This window comes from Trachemys scripta, chromosome 2, assembly GCF_013100865.1.
Source record: "Trachemys scripta elegans isolate TJP31775 chromosome 2, CAS_Tse_1.0, whole genome shotgun sequence".
Classification (NCBI taxonomy): Eukaryota; Metazoa; Chordata; order Testudines; family Emydidae; genus Trachemys; species Trachemys scripta.
Window position 1 is genome coordinate 6607113 of NC_048299.1, and position 25110 is coordinate 6632222.

The following is a 25110-nucleotide window of genomic DNA, read 5'->3' on the forward strand; positions in this document are numbered from 1 at the left end:
CACTCTCCAGAGCACTGATGAGAGTTTGAATGTGGGGGTTCGGGTTGGTTTATTATGAAGGAGACGCCCTACAGGCTCCATAGTTAAGGTTGAAATTGTACTTGTAGTTATATCGTTCAGGGTCTGGCAACGTGGTGGAGACTTGCAGAAAGCAGCCCAAGGAAGCAGAACTGTCAGCTTCTCCCTGCCTTCCCTTCTCTGTTCTCTGTGGCATTGCATCAGTGAGGGAGATTAAGCCCTTGTAATTCATTTTCCCCGGCAGAGATGGAAGAAGTGTTTGCAAACAAGGAGACAGTGCAGAAGGAGGTGAAGGCCGCCCTGACAGAGAGCGCCACCCTGAACTGTGAGGTGGCCCAGGCCAAGACTGAAGTGAAATGGTACAAGGACGGGAAACTGATCACCTCCAGCAAGAAATTCAAGGTGGAGTCTGAGGGCAAATCCCGGCATCTAGTTGTGGAGCAGGTGGAGAAGAAAGATGCTGGAGAGTACACCTGTGAGGCTGCGGGCCAGAAACTGACCTTCAAGATTGTTGTCACAGGTAAGAAACAATATTTTCTTTCAACAGATTGCTACTATTGTTGGTTTAAGCATTGTAGAATGAAGTGCATATCCTTCACTGAAGGCATCTCAGCTCAGATATTCCCTATTGAATGATGCACAACCAATGACTTTTTAAAACCAACAGTGCTTCTTAAAGGAAAAGAAAATAGTCGTCCATTCAGGTTTACGATCAGAAGGAAGGGTTTGTAAGGAAGATGTTGGTGAAAAAACTAAAGGGAGTCCTGTGCTGGTAAATTCAGATCTGGATCTGAGGTCACTCTCCAGAGCACTGATGAGAGTTTGAATGTGAGTTCGGGTTGGTTTATTATGAAGTTGACACCCTACAGGCTCCATAGTTAAGATTGAAATTGTATTTCTAGTTATATTGTTCAGGGTCATGCAAAGTGGTGGAGACTTGCAGAAAGCAGCCTAAGGAAGCAGAACTGTCAGCTTCTCCCTGCCTTCCCTTCTCTGTTCTCTGGATGGCATCTCATCAGTGAGGGAGATTAAGCCCTTGTAATTCCTTTTCCCCGGCAGAGAGAGAGGATGTGTTTGCAAACAAGGAGAAGGTGCAGAAAGAGGTCAAGGCTGTCCTGACAGAGAGCGCCACCCTGAGCTGTGAGGTGGCCCAGGCCAAGACTGAAGTGAAATGGTACAAGGACGAGAAACTGATCACCTCCAGCAAGAAATTCAAGGTGGAGTCTGAGGGCAAATCCCGGCGTCTGGTCGTGGAGCAGGTGGAGAAGAAGGACGCTGGAGAGTATACCTGTGAGGCCGAAGGCCAGAAACTGACCTTCAAGGTTCTTGTCACTGGTAAGAGAGGTTTTTTTTCAACTGAAGGGCTGATTTGCTGCCATTGCTGGTTTAAATATTGGAGAATAAAGTGCATTTCCTACACTGGTAGCATGTTGGAGAGATTTTTGGTTTTGCCGTGATATTGATAAGAAATGAACAGAGTAAGCTGGTAAAGTGGGGAGGCAGCTGAATCTTCTTAGTTGGTGGGTGTTTTACAGCAGTAGCGTAACATTTTGCAAACTAGGTTGGGATTCTGAACTTCTGCATGGATTAGTGTTACCACCTTTGAAATGCAAAAAAAAAAATGACACTTGCCCTCACAGAAGGCAAACCCCAAGTAACCCTAACCACAAGGCAACTCTACAATCCCCCTTCAACAGCAGCTCGTCGTATCTAGAGAGATCACACATATAGATAAGATTGATAACATTACTTGTCTCCTCACTGTCGCGTGAGTCAAACCACTTCACACATGTGTGGTGCACTAGTGTGTTGGTGGGCAGGCAGCTGCTGTATTTTCAACACCTTTGATCTGTTATCGCTTAAACTGCGGAACTGGGAACACTGCAGCATCTTTAGGTGGACACAGAAACTTTGAACATTAGATCTCCCATTGTGTTATGATGATAATGCAAATCTTTTGACCCATGTAAAAAAAATCCTGTGAGACCAAATTATTTTTCTGGCAACTGGCAAATCCATAAAACAACGGGCAGGCCGGTCAAATATCAGCCAGGTGGAAACCCTACATGGCATCCATCCATGCCACTCTGGCTTCTCTTTAATGCCTTCATTTACTTTTAAAAAATAACAGCGCTTCTCAGTGGGAAGAAATGTTGGTCCTTTCAGGTATCAGAGGGGAGGGAAAGTTTTGCAAGGAACATCTTAGCAAAATAAACTAGAGGGAGGCTTGAGAGGATAAATTCACATTTGGATCTGAGATCGCTCCAGAGGAATCATGAGAGGTGGGGTCTGGGGAGCATTATTATAAAGGAGAGGTTCTGGCAGGTCCATAGTTAAGGTTGTACATGGACTTGCACTGATGGTGGCAGGGGTCAGGCGGATGTGGTAAACGTGAAGCAAAAAAAGTCTCAAATGCAGAGCTATCAGCTTCTCCCTGCCTTCTCCTTCTCTGTTCTCTGGGTGGCATTGCATCAGTGAGGGAGATTAAGCCCTGTAATTCCTTTTCCCCTGCAGAGATGGAAGAGGTGTTTGCAAACAAGGAGAAGGTGCAGAAGGAGGTGAAGGCCGCCCTGACAGAGAGTGCCACCCTGAGCTGTGAGGTGGCCCAGGCCAAGACTGAAGTGAAATGGTACAAGGACGGGAAACTGATCACCTCCAGCAAGAAACTCAAAGTGGAGTCTGAGGGCAAATCCCGGCGTCTGGTCGTGGAGCAGGTGGAGAAGAAAGACACTGGAGAGTACACCTGTGAGGCCGCAGGCCAGAAACTGACCTTCAAAATTGTTGTCACGGGTAAGAAACAATATTTTCTTTCAACTGTTTGCCAGTGTTGTTGGTTTAAGTATTGTAGAATGAAGTGCATATCCTTCATTGGAGGCATCTCGGCTCAGATATTCCATATTGAGTGATACACAACCAATGACTTTTTAAAACCAACAGTGCTTCTTAAAGGAAAAGAAGATAGTCGTCCATTCAGTTTCACAATCGGAAGGAAGGGTTTGTAAGGAAGATGTTGGTGAAAAAACTAAAGGGAGTCCTGTGCTGGTAAATTCAGATCTGGATCTGAGGTCACTCTCCAGAGCACTGATGAGAGTTTGAATGTGGGGGTTCAGGTCAGTTTATTATGAAGAAGACGCCCTACAGGCTCCATAGGTAACGTTGAAATTGTACTTGTAGTTATATCATTCAGGGTCTGGCAACGTGGGGGAGACTTGCAGAAAGCAGCCTAAGGAAGCAGAACTGTTGGCTTCTCCCTGCCTTCGCCTTCTCTGTTCTCTGGGTGGCATCTCATCAGTGGGGAAGTTTAAACCCTTGTAATTCCTTTTCCCCTGCAGAGATGGAAGAGGTGTTTGCAAACAAGGAGAAAGTGCAGAAGGAGGTGAAGGCTGCCCTGACAGAGAGCGCCACTCTGAGCTGTGAGGTGGCCCAGGCCAAGACTGAAGTGAAATGGTACAAGGACGGGAAATTGATCACCTCCAGCAAGAAACTCAAAGTGGAGTCTGAGGGCAAATCCCGGCGTCTGGTTGTGGAGCAGGTGGAGAAGAAAGACGCTGGAGAGTACACCTGTGAGGCCGCAGGCCAGAAACTGACCTTCAAGGTTCTTGTCACTGGTAGGAGAGAGTATTTTCTTTCATCTTAAGGGCTGATTTTCTGCCATTGTTGATTGAAGCATTCTAGAGTAAGCTGAATTTCCTGGCTTGCTGGCACTTCAGCTCTGAGTCCAGAGGGGTTTTGGGAGATTTTGGGTTTTGCCACAATATTGAGAATAAATTTTCGGAGTAAGTCGGTAAAATGGGAAGGCACCTGAATCTTCTTAGTCATGGTGTTTTGCAGCAGCATAACATTTTCCAGACGAGGTTGGGATTTTGAACATCTCATGGCATCCATACGAGCCACCCTGTCTTTTCCCTAATGCCCTTGTAGCACTCCTAAGGGAATGTTCGCTCCCTAGAGCAATCATGAGTTGAATGTGGGGATTTGGGTTGGTTGATTTAGGAAGGAGATGCCATACAAGCTCCATAGTTAAGGTTGAAATTTCAGGCAAAGTGGGTGAGACATATAGCTAATACTGCCTCAGGAAACAGAGCTGTCCGTTTCTCCGCACCTTCGCCTTTAATAGTCCCTGGATGGCATTGTATCAGTGACAGGGTTTATCCTGTAATTCCTTTTCCCTCGGCAGAGCCCGAAGAAGTGTTTGCAAACAAGGCGAAGGTGCAGAAGGAGGTGAAGGCCGTCCTGACAGAGAGCGCCACCCTGAGCCTTGAGGTGGCCCAGGAAAAGTCTGAAGTGAAATGGTCCAAGGACGGGAAACTGATCACCTCCAGCAAGAAATTCAAAGTGGACTGTGAGGGCAAATCCCGGCGTCTGGTCGTGAAGCAGCTTGAGAAGAAGGACGCTGGAGAGTACACCTGTGAGGCTGCAGGCCAGAAACTGACCTTTAAAATTATCATCACAGGTGAGAGAAAGAGGTGTTTACATTGGTATTCTCTTTGTGACCTGCCATTTTGATTTTCGCCTTCAAATATTTTGAGTTAATTTGAACGATAGAATATTATTTGCTGTTTTATTCTGAAGACTTGAACTGAAGACAGATGGGGCCCAATCCCTAACTAGCATAAATGAGCAGTGCTGTCTTGACTTTAGTGTGGCGATGCTGGTTTATACCAGCCGAGGATCTGGTCTATTAGGGGGAATTTCAATGAGTTTGGAGTTATTTTGCGAACGGACACCGGGGTACAAACAAGGACTGCATTTGGAGGGGAGGCCCAAATAATAACCATGGGGTGTGAATCCGCTTTCACTTAGACTGAATTTACACCATTGTAACTCCACTGATTTCAAAGGACTTACTCCTGGTGTGCAGACGTATGTGAGAGAAAAATCAGACCCTCATTTGATGAAAACATGAAATTTCGTGTTCTTGGATTTTGAGATCATCTGACAATAGAGACATTGTTTGATTTGGAAGGGACAACTGCATGCCTAAGTCATAAGTGCAGTTATCGCAATGGTGGCTGGGAGTGAGTCTAACTGATTCATAGCATTCAGAAATGCCGATGTGTGAGCAACAGTGTTCTCAAGTTAGATGCACATTTGATCAAGCCCATTGTATCTGTGTAACGTTCACCACGTCATTCGTTGGGTCGATGATCAAACCTAAGACCTCCTCAGCTAAATGAATGAGCCTCTACTGTTCAGCTAAAAGGCACATCTGTCAATCTGTAGCTGGCCTAGCCACCACTAGAGGGGGACAAAGTGCCATTCTGAGCTGGCAGGGGTTACATATACAAGGCACTGTATTTCTTCTGGAGCCTTTCATTTCTTCTGGATGGTGGAGCATCAGCAACACCTGATTGGTGGAAGGAGAAGTGTTGCATCTGGGGCTTGAATTTAACGAAATGTGGCCCATTTCAAAACGGCATGAAATGTGACACAGCTCAGCTAATGAACTTTACATTGTGTTGGGACTATTTTGTGCAGCTCTAACTGTGCATTCAGTTTTTAAATCGCTTCTCCCCCTTGCAGAGCCTGAAGAGGTGTTTGCAAACCAGGAGAAGGTGCAGAAGGAGGTGAAGGCCGCCCTGACAGAAAGCGCCACCCTGAGCTGTGAGGTGACCCAGGCCAAGACTGAAGTGAAATGGTACAAGGATGGGAAACTGATCACCTCCGGCAAGAAATTCAAAGTGGAGTCTGAGGATAAATCCCGGCGTCTGGTCGTGGAGCAGGTGGAGAAGAAAGACGCTGGAGAGTACACCTGTGAGGCCGCAGGCCAGAAACTGACTTTCAAGGTTATTGTCACAGGTGAGAGAGACGCTTACTTTGATTTGTTATTTTATTGTCCACTCTTCCGGGAACGTTTCTTTGTGAGTGATGGGATGTTAAATAAGCAATATATGATCCTCTAGCACTCAGCTATATCAGTGTGCAACTAGGCCTTCTGGGTGGGTGTAACTTCAAGCTCATTTGTAGTCCCACTGCCTTCAATGGGTTTGCGTCTCTGCTTTAAAGTTATGCATGTCATAGAATCCTAGAATATCAGGTCCTGCAGTAGCTTGCTGAATGGTGGTCTTGGTGAAATACGAATTCTGTGAGATTTGGCGTTTGGGTTCAGATGAACATCCACGTCGCTCAGAAGCGCCTCTGAACGTAAGAGGATTTATTTGAGTCTCTTTCTGCTATTTAGTCATGTTAAAATCTCACAAAAACAGACTCTCTCACAACACTTCTGGGGCTTCCTGCTTTTGGCAAGGTCAGCAGTACAGTGAGAATAGGCCATCTCATTGCGCTCTGGTAATTTTCGATCTATTTGCTGTCTGAACCAGAAAGTGAAAAGTTGCCTGTGTTTTTTTTTTTCTTTAAATAACAAAAAGTGGACAGAAAAGGTTGGGTTGGTGTTTGGGGCAAAGTTTCTGTTCCTTTTTTTTAATCTGAATTGATTTAACGAGCACTATATTCTGCCACCATAGTTCCCAAACTTGCCAAACATTTTCTGTGCATTGTAGGGGCTTATTGGATCTTATCCTCACTTCTTGTATCATACCTGTATTCTAGCTTGTAAGTGACTGGAATTGTCCTGGGAGTAAGTCAGGGCCAAATTTGGGTCATCATCTTGTGTTTATGGCATTCCACTCTTTTGCCGTGAAAATGATGGTAATGATTGTAACATCGTTTCAGCCTTCTGACTTGGCTGCAGGGTTAAGTAGGAGGGTGTGAGATCACAGGTCACTTTTTTATTTTCGATAAGGAAATCTTTGGTGATTAGTGAAGGTGGGAGAGGGATATGATGACAGATTATAAACATGAGACTGAGAGGCAGAAATTGGCCAAGGATCATATTACACTCTTTGAAACAAGAGCTCATGTTAGCCTCCTGTGGTGGATCATAGGTTGTTTTTTGAGGGGTGGGGGGGTTGTTTTTATTTTAAAGCCAGGAGCTAATTGGCATTTCCTACTGCACACAACAATGCAATACTTCCAGCAAGAGGCATTGATTGTTTGCATCTATGTACACAAGAGAGCTCCATAGCTTTATCCCAAAGGTTTTTCTCAAGATGATGGATGATGAAGTGCTTCTGGCTGAAATACCAGCGTTTGCATGAGTACATACTGTAACCTTGGATGAAAGCCTAAGGATTTTCCGCTACTCAGGGCTTCTGGCATAAGGCTGAGACATGATAGGTCTGTTTGTGTAAATGGGTCTGGTGGTGAGCATACGGGATTCCGACGTGCTAGGCTCCGCTCTGCTCTGCTGCTCTCTTGCTGCATGACTGTGGGCCAGTTACTTAACCTGTATGTAGCTGAGTTTAATCCAGCGGGAAATGGGCATGTTGATACTTTCCTACAGCACAGGGTCATTGTGAGAATTAATTGGTGTGTGCGAAGGGTTCTGAAATCCTCACATGAAGGGTGCCGATTACCTACAAAGGTTCCTCGAAATGTTCTGTGCTTGCTGCTAGGAAGGATGGTGCAGGGGCTAAGATGCAAGCCTGGGACTTGGGCAAACCAGGGTCAGCTCTGCCATGTGAGGCTAAATACATAAAAGATTATGAGCTACTCAGCCATTGTAGTAGTGGGGGCCAGATAAGTAGCTTAGGTACATTATTAACATGTCTTACAAGCACAAATTAGTTGAGTCTCTGCAACCTCTGTGAGATAGGTGGTATTATCTGTATTTTACAGATGGGGAAACTGAAGCCCAGAGAGAATAAGGATGTGCTTTTGCTCCCATTGAAATCAATGGGAGATTTGCCATGTACTTCGATGGCAACAAATTTGGCATCCAAAGTGACTTGCCCAAGGTCACAAGGAAAGCCTGTGGTAGAGTCAGGAATGGAAACCAGGTCTCCTGACTCCTCCACCTGTGTCTTAACCTGAAGATCGTTCTTCCCCCTCATCTCTTGGTATTAATTTGTGGTGACATTCAAGTGAATTCACCAGAGAGAATTTGTGAGAGCAAGTGCCACGCCTCTCAGGCAAATTGAAACAACTGAAACCTGCAACGGGGAAGAACTCCATCACTTAAAATTGAACTCCATACATCTGGGACAGGGCCTGTCTCTTTGTTCTTTGCTTGTACAGCCCCTAGCACAGTGGCGTCCTAGCCTCGGACTGGGACTTCTAGGCTGTACAACAAAGGTGCCCAACCTGCAGGCCCACACGGCCCACCAGAGCATTTCATAAGGCCCACGGCCTGCTTCAACCCAATATACTAATGGCTGATTCATTAGCATTTTGTTGTCATGTTTACAACATTTTAGTTTACACAAGTGTATAAATAGACAATATTGTACTTCGAAACAGCCTATCTAAATACATACGGAACAAGCTGAACTTAAAATATAAATCAATACAGGTGCCTTTAAATCTTATTAAAATATGTAGAATCTGTTTGGCCCGCACAAGGTTGTGCTTAGGTTTTAGGTGGCCCTCCTGTGTAGCAAGGTTCGGCACCACTGCTCTATGATAACACAAATAATAATGATCTGGAATGACATGAATTGTACATATTAGCGGCAATGTTGGGTTTGTATTAGCACATAAAATCCTCTCCCAAAAGTCAGAAGACAGGGTCCAATGGGGACGAATTGGCCCAGAGGGATACAGTTGTTCTTCCCTCAGGGTCTTTGCAGAGAAATGAGCATATCCATAGATGTGACACAAAGAGCCTTGTGGCTCTTCTTTCTTGCGGAGGGTCCAGAACACGTCAGCCATCCTTTACCCGCACTGGAAAATCACTCTGTGCCTAACCTTTCAGGCCAGATGCTTATCAAACACACAGTGAACTTAGAGGGCTCTAATTCCAAGGAGAAGCAGTTGACATTTTGATTTACAGCTGCCGCGGGAAGCTCTGGATGCATCACATATGACAGGATTATATCCCATCCATTCTAGGAGCTATGGAAAGAACCATCTAAATAATTGACAGGCCTGGCCTCGCAATGGTGAACAGCACTGGATATCACCATGGCCCAAGCTCTGCGAAACGAGGTGGTTTCACATAACAGGCATTTCTGCGAATGTGTCTCATGGTTTCAGTCTGGATGGGTCTGCCTCATCCCTTTTCCACCTGTGTTTTGCCTTGAGCTTTGGGTTTGAAGCAACTCAATATTTAAAAGCGCCGCTTGCTTAAACCCACCCTATTTCGCTTGATTTCCCACTGAAAAAATGTGAATTTGGTGCAAAGCTACAAAGCAGTCCAGGCTTTGCGTCCAGCTTGGCTGAAAAGTTTTGTAAATCTCAGCGAACCTTTCGATGAATCTGGACGGGAATTTCAAGGTTATCACAAAACCTGATGCTTGAGTTCTGGTCCAAGGCCCATTAAAGTCCATAGAAAGAATCCCGTTAACTTCAGTGGACATTGGGTCAGGTTCAGGCATGTGGTTTGAGATTTCCTTGTGATCTTTTTACAGAGCTATGATGGCAGATCTATTGCCATGGCCAAACTGGATCAGACCAACGGTCCATCTAGTCCAGTATCTGGTCTTCTGCAATGGCCAGTACCAGCTGCTTCAGAGGAAGGTGCACTTTGACCTGTGGGCAATTATGGAATAGCCTGGCCATTGGGGAAGTCTCTTCCTGACCCCAATTAGTTAAAAGTTGGCTTGCATGAGAGTTCATGGCCCTTCCAAAGTTTTTCTTTTTTTTTTTTAAAGTTCCAGCATCCTGCTGGGATTGGATCTTGAATGAGCGATTCACTCTGGAGATGAGGTGAAACTGCAAAACCTGTCTCTGGATCTGTGTTAAAGTGCAAACTTCCACAACATTCAAGGAAGTTTTGAATCTGGAGTTCCAATGACATGAAATTTTGGATTCTGATCTAAAATTCCCCCGAATTCAAGGGGATGTGGATCCAGTATCCAGGTTCAGACCTATTGTTCTTTCGATTGTAGCTCTCCTGGTACTGTGGCAGAGTTTAAATACTAAAGGAGAGATCTGAGCTAGGTTTTAGATTTTTAGATTTTGACAGGATGGATAGTTCTCCCCCAAGCAGCTTTGGCTAAGGGTAGGTTCTGTCATTTAAAAGATCTAAGGTCAGAGTTCTGTCCAGCTTTTCTATTAAATAAGCCATTAGAAGTTGGTTCAGTAAAAGATATTACCTCTCCCATCTTGTCTCTAACATTAAAATGGTCAAACCTAGATTTATTTTAAAACAGCCTCAGTCATGAATGGGGAATCTGAAACCCTCTGCCTCAAAAGGAAGCTTTGTTTCTTGACTATCCCCTCTCCTCCTGTTTGCAGAGGCAGAAGATGTGTTTACAAACAAAGAGAAGGTGCAGAAGGAGGTGAAGGCCGTCCTGACAGAGAGCGCCACCCTGAGCTGTGAGGTGGCCCAGGCCAAGACTGAAGTGAAATGGTACAAGGATGGGAAATCGATCACTTCCAGCAAGAAACTCAAAGTGGAGTCTGAGGGCAAATCCCGAAGGCTGGCCGTGGAGCAGGTGGAGAAGAAAGATGCTGGCGAGTACACCTGTGAGGCCGCAGGCCAGAAACTGACCTTCAAAGTTATCGTCACAGGTGAGAGACTGATTTCTCTCTTATTTTCCATATTGGAAAACTGAAGCATGGAAAAGTTAAGTGACCTGCCTAAGGTTGTGCAGGGAGCCAGTGACAAAGCCAGTTTGGCTTATGAAAAATTTAAACCAACCCACGAACCAACTGAAAAGTTCAGGAGTTTATGCATTAAACTAGTCCTTGATTCTGGCCTGGCATAATTCTGGAAAAGTAACAGAGGTGGGTGGTTTATTTTTATTTTTAATTAGAGAACACCGGTGAAATTTTGGAAAGTTGAAGCATGAATCCCAGAATGTGGACTCTTTTTTCTTCTTTTTCTAGAGCCACCTTTATTTTGGATTGCAAGATAAAATGCATCTCTCCTCTTGTTTATATGATTTAATGTGTATTTTCTTGCAGCACAATCATCCAGCTGATGATATTCAGTGAAGTTCTGATGGACAAATGTTAACAAATACATTAGTTTCTTCCATTGCAGATTTCAGAAAATCATGGTAATTAGAGATGGAAAAACCCTTGTAGGTCACCAAGTCCATTCTCCACTGCTAGTGAAGGATTGTTCCTCCTAACACTTTTTGGTGTGGTCTAGTTTAAATGACTCAGGAGATGGGCATCAAGAAATATGAATTGGGAAAAATCTTTGTAAACCTGCCTTCTGGTAATGAAGATCAAAGTTGGGGGAGTTAACTTTTTAAATTGTTTCCCCCAATCTCAGAACCTGAAGTTGTGTTTGCAAACAAGGAGAAGGTGCAGAAGGAGGTGAAGGCCGTCCTGACGGAGAGCACCACACTGAGCTGTGAGGTGGCGCAGGCCGAGACTGAAGTGAGGTGGCACAAGGACGGGAAACTGATCACCTCCAGCAAGAAATTTAAAGTGGAGTCTGAGGGCAAATCCCGGCGTCTGGTCGTGGAGCAGGTGGAGAAGAAGGACGCTGGAGAGTACACCTGTGAGGCCGCAGGCCAGAAGCTGACCTTCAAGGTTATCGTCACAGGTGGGAGAAACTCTTTTTTTATTTCTGTTAGGAGACTAAAGTAATTTTATTTTTTAAAAATGTTGTCCACCGTTTTAGGAGCAAATTATGGGCCAGAGAGTGGCTGCTGTTGCTTTGGTGCAGAAGTTGGGGGGGACTTTTCAGAAAATATATATACACCTCTAGCTCGATATAACGCTGTCCTCGGGAGCCAAAAAATCTTATAGGTGAAACCATGTTATATCGAACTTGCTTTGATCCACCGGATTGCGCAGCCCCCCCCCTCCCCCGGATCACTGCTTTACCGCGTAATATCCGAATTCGTGTTATATCGGGTTGCGTTATATCGAGGTAGAGGTGTATTTGTAATGGATTGCAGGATCTTTAAGGCAGGGAGAGCCTCTTCTCAGTATGTTTGGAAAATGCCCAGTATATTGTGACCCCTTCCCGAATATACATGAATAATAATAGTGTCGCAATCCCTTTCCCTGCCGTAAGTCCATTGATGCAGCCAGAATGCCAGAGAGCCAGCAGATGACTGTTCACACCACTCTCAACCCCAGTGAAGTTGCAGAGGGGAGCCATGGTGGAGTGGCCATGCGGTGGTATCTGCACTTCCTTGCCCCTCATGGACGGGCGCTTTCCAGGTCTGCCCAGGAGAGGCTGGCGGGGAAGGACATAACGGGGCTGGGGATCTGCCTTTCCATGAATGCAGTGGCCCTAATGCTCCATGTGAGTGGCATGGAGGGGCAGAAGGTGAAGTGCGCTGATGTCTGGTGCCTGGGTTTCTGATTGGGAGAGTGGATTTCACCTTCCCCGCTCACCCACGCTCCTTTGCAGACAGACTGATTACTCCAGCATTATGTGGGAGATGAGCATTTCATCCTGGGTGTAAGGCTACGTGTGTGTGAGGTGGGCAGGCTGGTGCAGTATGATGGTCCTGGCTGGGAGGGGATGGTGTGTAGCCAGATGACCAGTAGCACTGCGAGAATGCATTCTGCACCCCGGTGCTGGGGAAGCAGCCTGTCTGTCTCTGTGCACTACAAGGATGACAGCTCTGGCATCTGCCTCTCAGATGGTGCAGCTCTGTGACACATCCCAGTGGAGCCAGGGCTGCAAAGCCACAATCCAGCCCTGAGTATAGAGGAGAGATGTCACCCATCTGATTTCAGTCCTCTAGCAATTATGGTTTAATTATGATTTCAAACAATGTATTAAGCCCCTGTTACCCTTGGTGCTGTGCCTTAAGCAAATTCAGTAATTGAATCATAAATTCAGCTCGGTGGGCCACCAGGATCTTGTCCTAGCCGTAGGAAACAGCCTTCTCCCAAATCTGCAGAGACATTCAGGTGCAAGCAGCAGAGCTTAAACAGTTGTTATTCAAGCAAACCAAACTGCACAGAGGGTGTGTGAGCCAATGGGTAGGGCACTAGACTTGGGGCTCAAGAGAGCTTGGTTCTATTCCTGACTGTGCTATTGACCTGCTGTGTGGCCTTGGTCCAGTCATTTCCCCTCTGTGTGTCTGTTTCCCCTGCTACCCTTTGCCTATTTAGGTTGCAAACTCTTTGGTGCAGGGACGGTCTCCAAATGTATGTTTGTGCTGCACCTAGTGTGGTCCTGCCTCTAGGTGCTACTTTAATTTTATTGCTGCTAATAACAACAAATATGAGAAATTCTGCAGTCACAGTGGGATTCTAGCTCATGTTGTCAGGAAGGGAATAGTGTAGTCAAGGTCCTGCTGCTAAAAACTGCGCTTGGCTTGATCCTTGGAATGACCAGTAAGGACTGCCCAGCTGATCTGATTTGCCTTGATGGGACCTAGAATGAATACCATGGTGTTAAGCAATGTGGCCACCTTCCTGGCATGCTAACATAGACCCTTAACTGTTTTGTCATAGCTCCTCTGAAACAGTAACAAGAAAGTTTACCGCATAAGAAAACCTGAAAATGTTTTCTGTGGTGATCTGAGAACTTTAAATGCATGTTGTCAGATTGGAGACCTGGATTTAATTGTTCCCCTTAGGTCCTGATACAAGTTTTGGCAGCTTTCAGGTTATAGATTCACTTACTTTGAAATGTTATCTTTTTCAGAGCCAGAAATCATATTTACAAACCAGGAGAAGGTGCAGAAGGAGGTGAAGGCTGTGCTGACAGAGAGCGCCACCCTCTCCTGTGAAGTGGCCCAGGCCAAGACTGAAGTGAAATGGTACAAGGACGGGAAACTGATCACCTCCAGCAAGAAATTCAAAGTGGAGTCTGAGGGCAAATCCCGGCATCTGGTCGTGGAGCAGGTGGAGAAGAAGGATGCTGGAGAGTACACCTGTGAAGCCGCAGGCCAGAAACTGACCTTCAAGTTTAATGTCACAGGTGGGAGAAAGACCCCCTGAATTCCCACTGATATTGTCATGTCTGAAAATGGGCTAACAACAACAGTAACAAATGCGTGCAGTGAGACAGACCCTCAACTTGTATAAATTAGTGTAGTTCCACTGCAGGCTAGGAGCTAGGCGGATTTATGCTAGCTGAGGGTCTGCCCTAATGTTTTGCATATACCAAAATATCAGGGTGTATCAATATGTCATAAGAGTGCATCACATTATTAAATTGGAGATTTAATAATAAATAAAGTAATAAAAATGATCTACTCCTTGCAGAACAGCATGCTACTTTTATAGACACACAGGGAGAAATCAATTAAGAAGCACAGACAAGGGGAATAAAGAGAACTGTTCAATTGAGATTTGAAAAGGGGCAGTGGGAGAGAGGCACAGTAGGGTTGTTGCAGCTGGCAAGAGCGGCAGAGGAGGTGGCTTTTGCATGAACAATGGTGAGATGGAAGTCAGTGGAGCCCTAGTGATAGTGGAGGAGCCGGTCCTAACTGGTGATGAGTGAACCAGTGTGGAAACTGGTCCAAACTGTCACTCAGAATTCAAACCGAATCTGGACCAAACTTTCTGAAGTTCAAAAATGTTGGACTTTAAAAAACAATCAGACTATTTTTTTGCTGCCCCTGCTTTTCCCATAGTCAGAAAATTATCACAATAGGTTCCTCTTCTAGCGCCGGACATTGGACAGCATCCCTGTTCAGGAAAGCCTGTAAGCATATGCTTAACTTTAAGTTGCTTAAGTGCTTTCCTGGATTAGGCTTTGGCATTTCCAGCCTCAGAGGAAGCCAGAAGTAACAAAAACCTCTTCTTGCAAGATTCCCAGCCTGGCTTTGGAGACTGAAGAGGCTGGGATATGTTTTTTGGAGAAGCATCCACATTTTTGAGTGCTCATCCAAACTGATCTAAAGCTGTGAATTTTCGGAGGTCCTTTCATTGTAAGTTTTTGCTTCTGATCCAGTGAGATGCTGCATGCCTCCTGCCATGTGTTAAATGCCCTCTTCTCCTGAAAGTTGCCTGCAGTTTGCAAGATTGGACCTGATTCAGCAAGGTGCTTATCTTGGGTAACTTTAAGCATGTGAAGTCAAAGGGACTGCCAGCTGCTTCAAATTAAACATGTGTACACTTGTGTACCTTGCCGAACCAGGTCCTTAATTATCAGAGTATTGTACTAGTAACAGTATTCTTTGGAAAGAGAAGTTCCTGCTGGGAATGACCATGGGCGAGATCACTCAGAGTCCGTTCTGGGAGTCTGTGTTGTCATGTTGGTTTATGATGGAAACATGATCAAAGAAGGAAGAACTTCTGCATTGTATGGCCTAATTAGCAACAAACAAATAAATCAATAGAGACATTCTCCAGCAGCAACGGCTATTGTTGGCAAATGACAAATTTCAGAATTTCCAAAGTTGGTGCATGTCGATGTGCTAAGACGTGTTAGATGGGCTAATTTTATTTTAATCAGTCATTTTTCTCTTTTCTTTTTCCTACTCAGAGCCAGAATCTGCATTTATAAACCAGGAGAAGGTGCAGAAGGAGGTGAAGGCTGTGCTGACAGAGAGCACCATCCTGTCCTGTGAAGTGGCCCAGGCCAAGACTGAAGTGAAATGGCACAAGGACGGCAAATTGATCACCCCCAGCAAGAAACTCAAAGTAGAGTCTGAGGGTAAATCCCGGCGTCTGGTCCTGGAGCAGATGGAGAAGGAGGATGCTGGAGAGTACACCTGTGAGACCGCAGGCCAGAAACTGACCTTCAAGATTGAAGCAGTAGGTGAGTGTTCGCTAGCACACTCATTCTGGGCAGAATTGAGGTCAGATTTTTCATCTGTGCTTGGAGTGAATATTTTATACTCCTTAATTCCTGGTAGTAACTGGGCCAAGATCTGCCCAGGTGTTACATCCCTGACTTCAAATAAGCTACACCACAGATTAATTTATCCTATTCACTTTGTCGGTGCTGTGTAGATGTAGTTGAAGGCAGAATTTGGCTGATAATCTTTACGTTGTATAACACAGTGCTACATGGTTTATTTTTACATTGTCTCCTTCACAGACACAATCTCAAATCATTTCACAGAGATAGTGGGTTGAAAGCGAGATAGAAGTGGAAGAGTTTTAAAGAGGAGAAATGGTGACTTGGAAGAATGGTGCTAGTTAAATGGAGTAGCAGCATGTGTTAAAGGCCTGATGCATTATGGGAGTTAGAGATGAGGCCATGAGAGGAGGAGAAAAGTGAGCCCATAGCGTAGTAGGTACAAACAAGGAAAATTTTTTAGGGTGCAGCAAGTCCACAGAGTTGAATTTGAATTAGTACCGTGGTGACAGAGTAATTTTCATACGAAAGAAGAATCTTAGAGGCTTCCAGATGCGTGTTTATGTACATGTGTATTTTTTTCCATTATCTTTGATTCTATAACAAATTACCTCTATGAAGGAACAACTGATCATTTCCCACTCAATCCAAGATAAAAGAGACAGCAAGTTGCAAACATTCAGCCGTATCCCTGGGCTATGGGGATCACAGGACAACTTTTGGGTTATTTTATGAGTCATGGAGCAAAAAATGGTTGAGAACGACTGTTCTAGGGAGCAGGAAACCAACCTGTTTGTTTGTTTGTTTGTTTTGATTATTTCTCTAGAACCAGAGGCAAAATTCCAAAAGAAACTTGTCCAGAAAGAACCAATCATTGTTCAGGAACATGAGAGCATCACACTGGCCACTTCGGTAACACCTGAAACGGCCGTAGTCAAGTGGTTCAAAGATGGAACTGAGATCAAGGGAAGCAAAAAGTATGAGATTAAGGCTGACGGGGCCTCCAGGACTCTGACTGTGAAGCTGGCTGAGGGCAAAGACAGTGCTGTGTACACCTGCGAGACAAAGAGCGACAAGCAGGAGTTCAAAGTGCAGGTGAAAGGTGAGAGGAACAGCAGCAGGCACGTCAGCTTCATTCCCAACAATATATATATGGAGATATACCTATCTTGTAGAACTGGAAGGTCATTGAGTCCAGCCCCCTGCCCTCACTAGCAGGACCAAGTACTGATTTTGCCCCAGATCCCTAATTTTTCCCCTCAAGGATTAAATTTACAACCCTGGGTTTAGCAGGCCAATGCTCAAACCACTGAGCTAGCCCTCCCCCCAATTTTTTTTTTAATTTTTTTAAATGGCCCCTCAAGGATTGAACTTACAACCCTGGGTTTTGCAGGCTAATGCTCAAACCACTGGGTTGTGCAGGCCAATGCTCGAACCACTGAGCTAGCCCTCCCCCCAAAGTCAAAGTCAAATGGATCTTGCTCAGGGGTGGAGGCCAAAGGCTGCAGTTGAAAATCCCCCTCCCCTCATCCTTGCTCAGCTCTCAGGGCCCTGGATTTGTCGCTTGATAAATATGCTTTCAGCTGTGTGTCCATTCCCACTCTCTAAGGATAGGCAGCCAGCCTACAGGGGCGTTGGACCAGCAGTTAGAAGACCTGGGCTCTATTCCTGACTCACTGTGTGTGTGAGAGACCCTGGGAAAGTCACTAATCTGCTTTGTAATCTTAGTGTCCTCCAGTGAAAAATGGTTTTTTGTGTGTGTGTGTTTTACCCACTCTTCATGACATGTTTTGAGATGGGTGGATGAAAAGTTGCTATTATTATTACTGAGTCAGAATTTGCGACGTTTCTATTGCTGACAATCTCTTGAATTTCCCACCTTCCTCTGATCCAAAAATCCCCCTATTAAAAAAAAAAAGGGCAAGAAAACAATTTTCTGATCTGTTCTGCGTTCATTGTTTTCCTTCCAATGAATCTCAGAAATCCCTGTGAAGTTTGCAAAGAAATTAGAAGCAGTCAGTGCCGAGATCGGAGGGACCATCTCTCTGACCTGTGAGCTGAGCCAGGCTAAGGGGGATGTGCTGTGGTACAAGGACAGAGTTGAGGTCAAACCCAGCAAGCGCTTCCAGATTCGTGAGGATGGTGTCAAGCGGATCCTGACCATAATGGGACTCCGGGCCGAAGACAAGGGAGAGTACTCCTGTGAATCGCGGGACGACAAAAGCAGCATTCAGGTCACCCCCAAAGGTACCTTGCCAGATCCATGACATTGCGTGTGACATCCTGCTCCCCTCCCCTTCCATTACAGTGCTAAAGAGCTGCATTAAAAAAATTCTGCCTGGGTTAAGAGGTCAGGGGACATTGTTGCTAGCATCAGGGCCGTAGCAACAAAGAACGTGGCCCCCTCTGAACGGTGGCCCCCTCCGAACATATGTCCGGGCGGGGCCCCTTACAATGCAGAAACTGGAATGCGGTATTTATTTTGCCACTTTTAGGGGCCCCCTTCCTTGTGGGGCCCCCTCCGGTCGGAGGGTACGGAGGGCGCTCGCTACGCCTCTGGCTAGCATGCAGACATGTATGTGGTAGCTGGGAAAATAAGGGCTCCCATCTTACAGTTAATGAATAGACAGCATGACTGCCATTCTGAAAGAGAGAGATGCAATGTATATTGTAGGTAGAAGATCCCTAGAAATGATATTTAAATAATATTTAAACAATGATAAAAATCTATAAATTTAGTTAGCAGCAACAATAGGAGCTAGTGCAGAGTCCTGCTAAAGTAGTATGTGGTTGACTGTATCGCCCTCTACTGGATATAACTTGCTGCTTAACCAAGTTTCTCTTTTATCTCACATAGCAGAGCCCCGTGATTTTGGTGGTGAAAGTCCCGGGGTCAATCTTGGTATTAGTATATGTGAAGCCACAGTTTGTTACCTTACCATGTCCACTTTAAAGTCCAAATTATATGTGAGCCTTAAAAAGTCTCCTCCCAGGACCCAGTTTGAACTATGGCGGTTTTAGAGCATGTTCAGATTCTGTATTTGGATGGTCTCTTTTCAATTGATTTCATATACAACGAAGGGCAGAACTCTGCTACCTTCCTGCAAAAATGGCGAAGGTTCTCTTTGCAAAGAATGTTGTTGTGACTGAGTTGGGGTCTCATGTTAGATAGGCTGTGGACTTGTTGGTCCTGATATTGCATGTGAGGTTGGGGTTAAGGATCCTGAATCTAGACCCAGGATTTTCCCTTACACGCTTGCTCCTATCCTAGGGATGGCACCTCCATATATAAAAATTGGACAGTGAGATGTAATGTGACTATATTACCATGAGCACACACTGTCACACAATGAAATATCCGTGGGAAAACCATGGTTTACTGAGCCAGTCTGCCCTCTGGAGGTGCTCGCAGAATGCGGGTTTGTCATGCATGTGCTACTAAAATGTCTCCTCCTTCTCTGTCAGCTCCTAGAGTGGTGAAGTTCACTACAGGCCTTCACAACGTGGTGTCTGAAGAAGGAAAAGAGGCCACATTCAAATGCACCGTCTCCCCCAACGATGCTGCGGTTACATGGCACAGAAATGGTGTCAAAATTGAAGCCAGTAAGAAACACGTGATCTCTCAGAAGGACACCAACCACAGCCTCACCATCGCTGACCTGACTCTGGCGGATGCAGCAGAAATCTCAGCCAATGCAGAGGGTGTGGAAAGCAAAGCCACCCTCACAGTCCGAGGTGAGAGAGTAAGGTCCCTTTGACTGACTGTCATCCACACTGTGGGATGTGTTGTTTTGTATGTTCCTTTTACTGACTTTCTGACTTGGCCATGGGGATGAAAAATGCATGTGTTCCACATGTTAGAATAGTGCCCAGAGCGTTGCAGTGCTGGAGATACTGCTTCTGTTCACATCGATTTTCCCCAACTTTGATTTCTTCAGAAGCCAACATTTTAATCTTACGTTAGAGCCAGTTTTCTGAGTCTCTCAACTTTTACTCTTGTCTCCTCTCATTTGCCAGAGGCGCCGGTGACGTTCAAGAAGAAACTGGAGCCCAAAACGGTTGAGGAGAGGGACACGGTGACCCTGGAGGTAGAGCTGAGCAAGCCTTCCGTGGAGGTGAAATGGATGAGGAACAGTGTCGTGCTGCAGTCCAGTGACAATGTCGAGATCAAGGCCGAGGGGACGAAACACAGCTTGATGATTAAGAACATCACCTTTGCTGACCGGGGCTTCTATTGCTGTGAGACTCTCGAAGAGAAGACCCAGGCCAAGCTGAATGTGCAAAGTAAGTTGATGCTGAATGTCCATCTGTGCTGTAGCCAATGTTAGGAGGCTGGTTTTGGGAATGTGGGTGTTTCTTCTTAGCGTGCTGCCAGTCAAATGACTGTGCGGGAGAACGTGAACGCTGGAGCTACCACAGCTGATTGGTTGTTTGCTCTGACCTCCTCCTTCTACTGTTTCCAACTACCACAGTCCCGTGTCTATTGCCTTCACTCCCCCTGTTCACCATTACACCTCTGAGCTCGTCCCTTCTCCTCTCAAATTCCCTCACCCCTTTCCATTCTGTCTTTTGTCCCATGCGTTTGCTCCTATGAAATCATTCCTCTTCCCACCATTCCATATTCCACCTCTCTTCCTTACAATACCCCCCACAAAACAGCTCTTGAAATGCAATTAACGTTAAAATAACAAATCCTCTACCAACAAGTGTTTGAGTATTCAAATAAACTAACGCTCTTCAGTCTGTAACCTCTGTAATTCAGACTCCTTCCCCGCATTCCCTTTGTCTTCATTGTAACGCCATATCTTCATTTAGGTTGTATGTGCTTCAGGGAAAGGATCTGTCTAGTTATATGTCTGTAAAGCACCCTTAGGAGTTTGGATGCTATATAAATAATAAATGATATTTAGGCACCTTTTGAATATCGAACAGATGAAGAGAGAGGTTCGAGAGGCTGAGCCCTCATGTAATGGTCCAGATGTGAACTTGGCGATTTCTGCTGAATTTGGATATGGTGTTCTGGCTCATGTCTGTATCTAGTGTGTACGCAGGAAATCCATAGAGCTAATTGTTCAACAGTGAGAAATATTCTTAACAGGGCCAGACACCATGTGAAACTCACCTGGCTTTGCATTTTGTTAAAATTCAAAACTCAGATGATCTTTGTGGAAAGGTTGAAAACCTTGGGGTGAGTTTTTGACCAAACCCAGGCCAGTTTATGGCTTTGCCGTGAAATCCTGTGAAATTTGTGGGTTTCAGTGATTTCAGTGGAAAGCCGGGTGAAGTTCAGTCTTACAGAGATTTTGGGTTTGTTCAGACCCAGAGTTTAGAGGTTGCGAACGGACATGGAGCAAAAGCAAAGGAGCTGCTGTGAAACATCCGTAAGGCGTCTGGCCTTAGAGCAGCTTTAGCTAGTCTAGATCCCAGAGTTATAAAGTGTGATGCTTCCCAGGGGCACCCAGGGTTGTGAGGCGCCTAAGGCACCAGCCCTTAGCGTGAGGAAGTCTTGTCTGTGCCTGCAGTGGATTAGCTCCCTGAAATCACCAGCCTCTGGCAACACAAGCACTGCCTGCCAGGCCTCGGCGGGCCTCGTTCTCTCTGTACGGGTTAGCGATAGGCACACTCCAACCTCCGAGACCTCTGAGCAGCCCTCTGCAGGGCCCAGCCCCTGTTCCACTGGACCCACAACTCTTAGACTTGCTATTCCCAAAGTACACAGCGGTCTGTAAGATTCAACTCAGGGGGACCACTTTACTTAACACACAGCACATAAAGATGTGTAGTGAAAACAATAATAAGTTTATTATCAAAGAACATGGATTCTAGAGAGAGAAAGTCGGAATATTGGAAACAAATGGTTACATATAAAACAAAATCATAACACACTTTACTTTCTGGACCCTAAACTTAACTAGCAAAGCATTCGCCTATCCCCAACAAAATAGCTTACCCATGTCCTTTCCCCAGAATTTCCAAGCCCACTGGCGGCTTGTCCTCACAGATGGAAGGAATGAGGTTATACCTCTGTACCCCTTTGTTATGCCCCCAGAAGTTCATTGTCCTTATTTGTAAATAGGGCTCTGCCTTGCTGGTCACATCTTCCTGTATATTTCCTTTCTTAGAAGATTTCACAATCAAAGGTATCAGAAATTGATGCCCAAGTGTATTAAAAAAAAAGCCAGGTCTGTGTAATCTTTTTCACACCCTGTTTCTATAGTTTCTTCCTCTTCAGAGTTTTCTTTGCTGTCCTCTGACAAGAGACACTGTTTTAATATCCAGATACAGGATAGTTATCAGCTCTGGTGGCAGCTGCTCATCCAACCACCACCAAACTGATTAGCCCTAGGAAACAGCAGACTCTGGCTGTGATGAGGACGATTAAAAGTACCAACCAGGCAGTTAGAGGGCAGGGATATTTAGTGGGTCCATGAGCTGTAGAATGATAATAAACAAAATGTATGCAGTACTTGTTTTTTCTGCAAGTACCATATATCTTATTTTAGAAGCTGCCTTTCTTCAGTAGTTTAACTTTTACAATTCAAGCTGTAGGAGAGGAAGGCAATTAAATACAATAGAAGACATCCTTCTTTGAAGTGGCTTTTGATATGTTACCAGGAGTATATTGAGTTTTACAGGCTTTGAGATATTAGCATCACTTTAGTCCCCTTGACCTGTATTTTTTTTTTATTGAGAATACGTTGGAAAGGGAAACATTGTCAAATCAAACTTGGCTCAAAATTTGGCTTTTGTAAAAATGTGTTTTACAAAACCTCAGACCAATAGAAATGTTCCCACGACTTAAAAAATAAATTCCAACGGAAACAGTTCTTTAAAGCCACGTAAACATTTCATGCAGTGCTTGCAACCCATGCAGTGTAACTTTGGAATAATACAGGACAACTTGTATGTGAAATAACCTTAAATAAAAGTGAAACTGACTAGCACGTGTTCATTGCTCAAGCTGCCATAAATTTATAAATCACATATATAGAGTTGCGTGAATGCATCACAATGAATTTGGCTCCTTTTCCTGCTTTTAGTACATCTGCTAGCAAACAGTGATTGCCTCAAGTTTATTCATTATTAAAAGAAGGATTTTTTATTTGAATTTTTTTATTTTGTTAACTTCAAAGATTAATCTTCAACACACCTATTCATTAAGGGGACGTACAACGTAATAGAGCAGCCAGTAGACATGCAAAAATATTTGGTACATGGTATTCCCAGTTTGAATTTTCTGTGTTAGTTGTGGTTGTTCACATCAATCGCATGACATTACACTCTTTTTAACTGGATGAACATTACTCTTTGCAATTAGGTTTTCAGCACAAATGCAAGGGAAAGGACGGTCTTGTATTTATGACACTGGACGGGGATTTAGGAGATTCTGCGTTTGATTCTACCATAGACTTCCTGTATGTGAGCCTACACAAATCATTTCATCTCATTTGCCACAGTGTAGCACAGGGGGCCCTGTTCTAAGTTAGGATGTATACGCACTCTAATAATACAAATTATAAATAAGCATAAAATATTTGGAAATTCATGAACACTTTCCATGAACGCTTGTAAGGTTAAACTTAACCTTCATGTTCCATGAACATTTGTGCTAATATACTTAGACTACTTGCATGCTCATAGGGAACCCCCCTCCCCCACAATAACAGTGAGAATATGGACAAAGTAAATTCACATTTAAATTAGAGCAGGAATTTATATAAATAGTAGGCAGTAAATTAGGTATTTAAAAATTCTTTCAATTACAATAATCTCAGGCATTGTTAGTAACATTTAAAAATCTATTTTTAAACATTATTAGTAACTTTTTAAAACTAAGCAACCTTTAACCTGAGTGTCCCTTTAATATTTATAATGTAAAATGTAGATATGCGATAAATTGATCCCCGCTGGATCGATTGCTGCCCGCAGATCCGGCCGGTAGTGAAGACATACCCTTAGAAAACCTGTACTATGGAACTTAGCTAAAACTCAAGAAGTTATGTACAGAAATCCCCAGCCTTCTGTCTAATTGTACTAGACTGTTTGGCTGGGTCCATGCCCACAGTAAATGTAAAATATAATACAGTATTATACAGAGAGGTAGAATGCAGTGGAACACGGTACAGTACTGCTCCTCTGTCATCTTTCACGCAATGATCCCTTTATAGGAAACATTCAGCATTCCTTCCAACAAGTCTGTTTGTCACTTCCAGATTGATGAATTAAAAACAAAACAGCTCTGGCACCCGATCCCTGCTTATATTGTAATGGCTTGGCTACTTTTAATTGCTGCAAAAAGTGTTTTCCTCATTAGGGTTTTGCATGCTTTGTGCCGTGCAAGGCTAATTACATGTCTCTCTTTTTTTTTTTAACCCATTCTGAAGACAAGAGTGGATTTCTGTGCCAGATGATTTTTTTCTCCCCTTGTGCTTCCCATACATCTAGCTGCATTTTCATCACTTAGTTATTCTTAGCTTCTCTACATGAGATAGCTCTAAATAGGGGTGTTAATGGTTACAGATTAGTGAGTGCTGGAACTGAATGCACAATGAGATTTAAAATGTACAAGGTGATCTGAAACAAACTGTGACTTTACAAAGGGAAACCAAGGGGATTCTCTTTGCATATGATCAGCCCTGCTTTCTTTATAAGAAGGCATAGGGAAAGGTGTCCATCTTAAGCTATACGGTATGCAATATTTATGAGTCATACAAGTCAGAATGCAAAGATTATAAGCCTAATTCTGATACCATGCTGGTTTTACACCAAAGCCAAGATTTTAAAAAGTAGACGCCTAAAGTTATGCTCCTAAATCCATATTCAGGCTGCTAAATAAATGTCCTGATTTTTAAAAGTGCTGGATAGAGCTGTGCGAACGACTGATTTGATTTGGGTAGAAAAGAAACCAACTTTTTTGATACTTTCAGGAAATCAGAAATGTCAGAAAAATTTCATTTTGGGTTGAACAACATTTTTCATTGTGAGCCTTTTAAGAACAACCCGGGGGTGGGGGAGGAAATGAAGGGCTGGATCTATGGGAAGCTGGTGCTGGAGGTGTTTACCGCTTCACCACCCTTTTTATCCGATTGCCCAGTGGTTGGAGCACTCAACTGGGATGTGGGAGAAGTGCGTTCAAGTCCCTGCACCAGAGAAGAGCTTTGAACCTCAGTTTCGCACAACCCAGGTGAGGTCCCTGACTTCTGGGCTATTAGGTATAAAGATGGCAACTACCTAGCCCCTGATTCTCCATTTTTTGGACAAATTTTTTTTGCCCAGCTCTCGTGCTGCACACCTAACAGTCCATATTGAAGCTTCTAAGTGCTCAGTAGTCTTGAAAATTGGGGCCCTTATTTAGATGCTTTGCATTGGGCTAAGAAGCTTGATTTTAGGAAGCCATTTTTAATAATCTTGATCTG

The 25110-nt window shown here is 44.4% G+C and overlaps 1 protein-coding gene across 20 annotated transcripts in view; it reads left to right on the top strand.

Moving 5' to 3' along the window:
• Window positions 1-25110, top strand: part of OBSCN (obscurin, cytoskeletal calmodulin and titin-interacting RhoGEF) — a 296265-nt gene that overhangs the window by 68854 nt on the left and 202301 nt on the right. For 19 of the 20 annotated variants that reach the window (XM_034759817.1, XM_034759797.1, XM_034759802.1 and 16 more), the window contains 14 exons: window positions 263-538; window positions 1078-1353; window positions 2533-2808; window positions 3351-3626; window positions 4196-4471; window positions 5542-5817; window positions 10255-10530; window positions 11243-11518; window positions 13589-13864; window positions 15377-15652; window positions 16521-16796; window positions 17675-17941; window positions 19160-19429; window positions 19712-19978. In XM_034759817.1, the coding sequence (XP_034615708.1) occupies window positions 263-538; window positions 1078-1353; window positions 2533-2808; window positions 3351-3626; window positions 4196-4471; window positions 5542-5817; window positions 10255-10530; window positions 11243-11518; window positions 13589-13864; window positions 15377-15652; window positions 16521-16796; window positions 17675-17941; window positions 19160-19429; window positions 19712-19978 (3840 nt within the window). The remainder of the gene's footprint in view (window positions 1-262; window positions 539-1077; window positions 1354-2532; window positions 2809-3350; window positions 3627-4195; window positions 4472-5541; window positions 5818-10254; window positions 10531-11242; window positions 11519-13588; window positions 13865-15376; window positions 15653-16520; window positions 16797-17674; window positions 17942-19159; window positions 19430-19711; window positions 19979-25110) is intronic. The other variant, XM_034759816.1, reaches the window with a different exon arrangement.